General features: G+C 29.6%; 1 protein-coding gene across 1 annotated transcript; it reads right to left on the bottom strand.

Annotated features, from left to right (window-relative positions):
• Window positions 1-346: 346 nt before the first annotated feature.
• Window positions 347-3,533, bottom strand: LOC127287187 (uncharacterized). The gene is made up of 4 exons (XM_051313997.1): window positions 3,496-3,533; window positions 2,602-2,869; window positions 1,217-1,566; window positions 347-1,119 (listed from the first exon to the last, which is right to left on the bottom strand). Exons 2-4 carry the CDS (start codon window positions 2,862-2,864, stop codon window positions 887-889), a joined length of 846 nt encoding a protein of 281 aa, XP_051169954.1. The 5' UTR covers window positions 2,865-2,869; window positions 3,496-3,533; the 3' UTR covers window positions 347-886.
• Between the last annotated feature and the right edge of the window lie 1,153 nt (window positions 3,534-4,686).

The raw sequence follows: 4,686 nt of genomic DNA, 5'->3' as shown, positions 1-4,686 counted from the left end.
TAATAATAATTTAGGTAATTTAAAATTTGTTGATGAATCAGATTTAGAAACGATTATTCTTTCTAGGAACAAATGTTTTGACTGATTAAAGTTAAGAATTTTTGCGTTACTAAATTTTAAATTGATTACAAAGTTTAATAAATTGAAGCTTTTATCAATTGAATTAAATTAAAAATTATTGATAAAATTTAAAGAGTGAAAAAATCGATGATTATAATTGAAAAATTTTGTTTACAGGATTCAGAGGAAAATTCCATGACTTCTCCAGGTTTTTTCCAGATTTTTAAAATTCCCTGATTTTTCCAGGTTTTCCAGGTAGCGTGGCAACCCTGCCCATGAATCTAAATAACGTTTCGAGCAAAAAATTCTTTGTAACATTCGTGATTTTAAGCATTTTTTGAGTTAATCTCAAAATTTTTATCCAATATTTCAATTCAGACTTCGAATTTTAATTCAGAGAGAAAAAACTACTGTAGTGTTATAGCAAAACAATTTTCCTTTTTTTGTTTCAATTGGTTTTGTTGAGTCGTTTTTCACTCGAAAGCAAGAGCCAATCTGACTATTCTAACTTCGGATTGGAAATTCAGCGCAGATAAAGACATGAGCATATACTGGAGTAGTGTCTTGGCGAAAAAAATTTGTTTTGTGTGCCTGAGCTATTCTCAAACCTGTAGGTAGATTGTAATTCATAGTAATTTATGAAAATGTTAAAATTTATATAAATTTTTTTAAATACATTTTCTTTTCACAGAAATTTGAAATTTTCAAAAAACGAAACCTGGCATGAACACTTCAATTTGAATAAAAAATTATCAACATCAGAATATCAAAATTGTATGTATATCAGTTTAATTAATAGTAATTAATACAATAATGATTTATTCGTTTAACTTAAATAGCTTTTATTGAAAGTGGTTTCTTCTCTACAGAGACGGCGGTTTCGGTTGTAGGGTAACATGAAATATCGCTTAATATCAAATATTGCATCTCCAATGAAAAAGAAGGGCATCCTGATATTGCTGCGTGGCAGAAAATCATCTTCCGGAAGGTCAACTTCATTTCGTTCAAGAGCTTGGAATAAATGAGTATTCCTAAACGCTGACAAGTCGCTGATAGAACCTAAAAGGATTTTAAACAATTTAGTCATTGATATCCCAGTAAACGAAAAGCAATTCAGCCGAAACAAAATGAATTAAGATTTTGAAATATAATTTACCGTAATCGCCGACGTTTACCCAAGTAAAACGGTAAAACGCATCACACATCGCCAGCAATTTGAAACTAAAAAATTTCTTATAACAGTAAAACATGCTTCCTGAATGCGGAGGAGCTTTTATTCTTATCTCCTTGCCGTCGAGGGATCCTAAGCAATGAGGAAAATTCCACCTTCTTTGGTAGCCCTCTGCAACAACTTTTAACTCCTCTGCTGACTTCCAGGCAAGGTAAATTGGTGACAACAATTCCCAAATGATTGGACACACTTCACCTACAATTTTGTAGGTGGTACTTTTACCTACATGAAATAAATTGGCTGTAGAAAACAAGCTGTCTCCGTGAGCCATGTAGCTGCAAATAAAACAAACGACTACATCAATATTTATAACCTGCTTTCTTTTTCGAAAGTATAAAAAAAAATTTTTTTTGCGAAAATAGTAGGGGAGAGTAGGGCTAATCCTGAAACAGATACTTAATTGATATATATTTGAAAATTTCTATGGAAGAAAATTTATATTTAATTGACGATTTCTTGAAATTAATAATTGATGGTAATGTTCATGTAATGCCATTAAAACCTTTACAAAAAATGTTTAAAAAAGTTCATCTTCGTCTTCAGATTCAATATTCGGCTCACTACAACAGTTTTGGCAATCAATTCAACTGTCAGTAGTTCACTCACCTATTTTATAAGCTTTACGTTGGCCATTCAATATACAAATTCTGATTTGTCCGGTTTAGCCCTACGCTGTCATCTCTGAGTAAAAAAACACGATGTTACGCAAATAGACAACTACTACTGTTACAGCAATAATGAAATGCCATAAAAACCTAATGACATATATGCATCATGTCAGGAGGTATTCAAAGAGTGTCTAAACTTTTTGATACTGTCCACTGTTTAAGAGATACTTGACCTGTCCGAATTAGCCTCATGTCCGGATTAGCCCCACCCTCCCCTAAGTAAAATTTGAAGGACATTTTATAATTATATAGAAAAGAAATATTTTTTTACGGTAGACATGATTAGTGAAAGCAAGATCGTACGAAACCAAAAGACAATACTATGTACATTACATCATAATTTTGATTTCACATAATGTCCTTGTGTAGGAGGGATGTAATGAAAATTAAATTATGAACTTTTCAGTTAAATTCATAAAGAAAATCGTAACTCTCAATTCGAGGTCTATGAAAAAAATTTTAATTTATAAATCTTCCACAACCAGAAAAAATTGTCTTTCCTTTAAAAGTTATAAAGCAATAAGTATTTAAAAATGGTGTAATAATGTATTAATATAATGATAATATCTAACCGCAAAATTTGAATGAGGCACTTTATCAACTTTATAGTTTTATCAATTGTCAATAAATTCTTCATCATACCTTAGTGTAAGGGCCAGTTTAAGCTCTCCACTCAATGGTTTCCTCAAACTAGTTTTCAGAAGCCTGAAGTGCAGAATGTTGTACAAGTTTTGAAAGCATTCAACGTCCATTCTGACCAGGTTGTAAAACTCCTCGGAGTCGTTATTTGCACAATACCATCGACGACCCTCAGCCATTTGTATCTGCTCCAAATACCTCCGCACTAAATTCAGTAGGTTTAGCCAATGATGCACAATCACCAGAATCATAAAATAGTTTAACATCCTTGCTGTAAAAAATTTTAATTAAAGATTCATATTTGAGAGTATCTATTCGGTTAATTAATTGTCAGAATAATATGGTATAATTACTGGATTAGTGCTCTACAAAATTAATATAGTTTGTTTATTAATAAAATTAAATGAAAGGAAGGTCACTGCTTGGTTAAAAAAATACTTTGTAACATATTCGAGAGAAAGTTAAGGCAAGCAAAGTTGGTAAATTTTAGAAATGGATCAAAATATGATGATAGTAATTTGTGAAAGAATCACCTAAAAGTAAACAATTTTAGTTTACATTGAAATGAAAAATTTTGTTTACTTCTCATAAGATGCAAAGAAATTTCTGAAATAGTAAAAAAAAATATTTTTGTTACAGTTACAGGGTCCTTCCAGTGAATTTCGCCCAAAATCATTGCGGTCTACTTTCAGAAAAAAAAATTACCATTTGTAATAATGATTATTAATATACATACAATTAATTTTTGTCAATTACTCAATGACATTTTCTTTATTTGCCTTTGAATTATAATTTGTAAGTAGAGTTGCAAGGAGATAATTTAAATTTACAGCTTCGTAAATGTAATAAAAAAACTTAGAAATAATTGTATATATTATCAAGTCTTTCATTACTTACACGCCGACTTGCGAACGAGAAGAAAATTAAATATACCCATCTAATACACTCTGCACATTTTAATCCAAACTGGAGAAAACCATTTCTTGCTGTAACTCGCGACAGTTGGTACTACGATGCGCGCGCAACCAAGTACAATTTATTTGCACTTGTGCAACACAAATTGTACCTATTGTAGAAGCAGCTTAAAGTGTGTTACATTTACCTACCAATCCCTGCTGTACATTTCCAGTTGCCGGTTTCACCACTAATTATGACTTTGACGCAAACAAAAATTGATATATTGAACATTATTACACATTTATATTATATTTATATGATTGACGTTTTTCTCACATTTTGATGGTACGTAAAAATTGAACATTTTTATCTATTTTACAATTGAATTTTGTGTTGTAATACTTTTTCGGAAATTTATTTTGGCGAATGCGTCCAGCATGTGTCTCGGCCAATAGAAAATTTTAAAACAACATTTTTTTTGTCTTTTTTCTTGATTATTTTTTACAATTTATTTATTGAAACAATTTAGTTCTCTGTTATAATTTCGCATATAGCGAAATTTGTTGGTTATGGCGGTCCTGTGTCAACAATTATCAGACGGTATTTTGCCACATTATTTAGGGAATTATAATTATACCTATTTGCTTTTTGTATTTTTCACTTAATTTGTTCAATTAATGAAAAATTTAATCGTGTATTGTACTCTTCGGAGTTTTTTTTTGTTTTGTTTGTTTATATGTTAATGTAATAATTTATTTGTTCATTTTTATAAATTTTATTTTCTCAGGTATATTTGTATTCACTTTATATATTTTTTAACGATCTGTTTTTTTTCATTCTTCTTATTTGTCATATTTTTTTATAATATATTATTAATTATATTATATATATTATAAATTTGAAACCTGAAAGACTTATAAAAATCGGACAAGTGCAAATTATACTTGCACTGAAATCGAGGGTTCTGTACACGAAGCGAACTTATTTGGTATTAAAAAAAATGTTTAAAAAATATAAGTTTGGGATGGCAAATAATGTAAATGATACGTAGAGAAAAAATTTTCTTAAATTTTTTTACAAAATTGTTCCTTTTTGTATCACTTATATTATTTGACATACCAAACTTATATTATTTTTTAAACATTTTTTTTATACCAAATAAGTTCGCTTCGTGTACGTAATCCTCGATTT

Source organism: Leptopilina boulardi, unplaced genomic scaffold (genome assembly GCF_019393585.1).
Source record: "Leptopilina boulardi isolate dan_hultmark-lab unplaced genomic scaffold, ZJU_Lbou_2.1 LbouV2_122, whole genome shotgun sequence".
In the NCBI taxonomy this organism is placed as follows: Eukaryota; Metazoa; Arthropoda; class Insecta; order Hymenoptera; family Figitidae; genus Leptopilina; species Leptopilina boulardi.
The sequence above is the reverse complement of the archived record's forward strand: the minus strand, read 5'-3'. Positions and strand labels throughout refer to the sequence as shown.

What these genes read in the sequence shown, in the direction of transcription:
- LOC127287187 (XM_051313997.1), bottom strand. Translation starts at nt 2,864, where the DNA reads ATGTTAAACTATTTTATGATTCTGGTGATTGTGCATCATTGGCTAAAC. An exon ending in AAACTGGCCCTTACACTAAG is followed by an intron (nt 1,567 to 2,601) that starts GTATGATGAAGA and finishes TTTTATTTGCAG; the next exon opens with CTACATGGCTCACGGAGACA. An exon ending in GGTAAACGTCGGCGATTACG is followed by an intron (nt 1,120 to 1,216) that starts GTAAATTATATT and finishes AAATCCTTTTAG; the next exon opens with GTTCTATCAGCGACTTGTCA.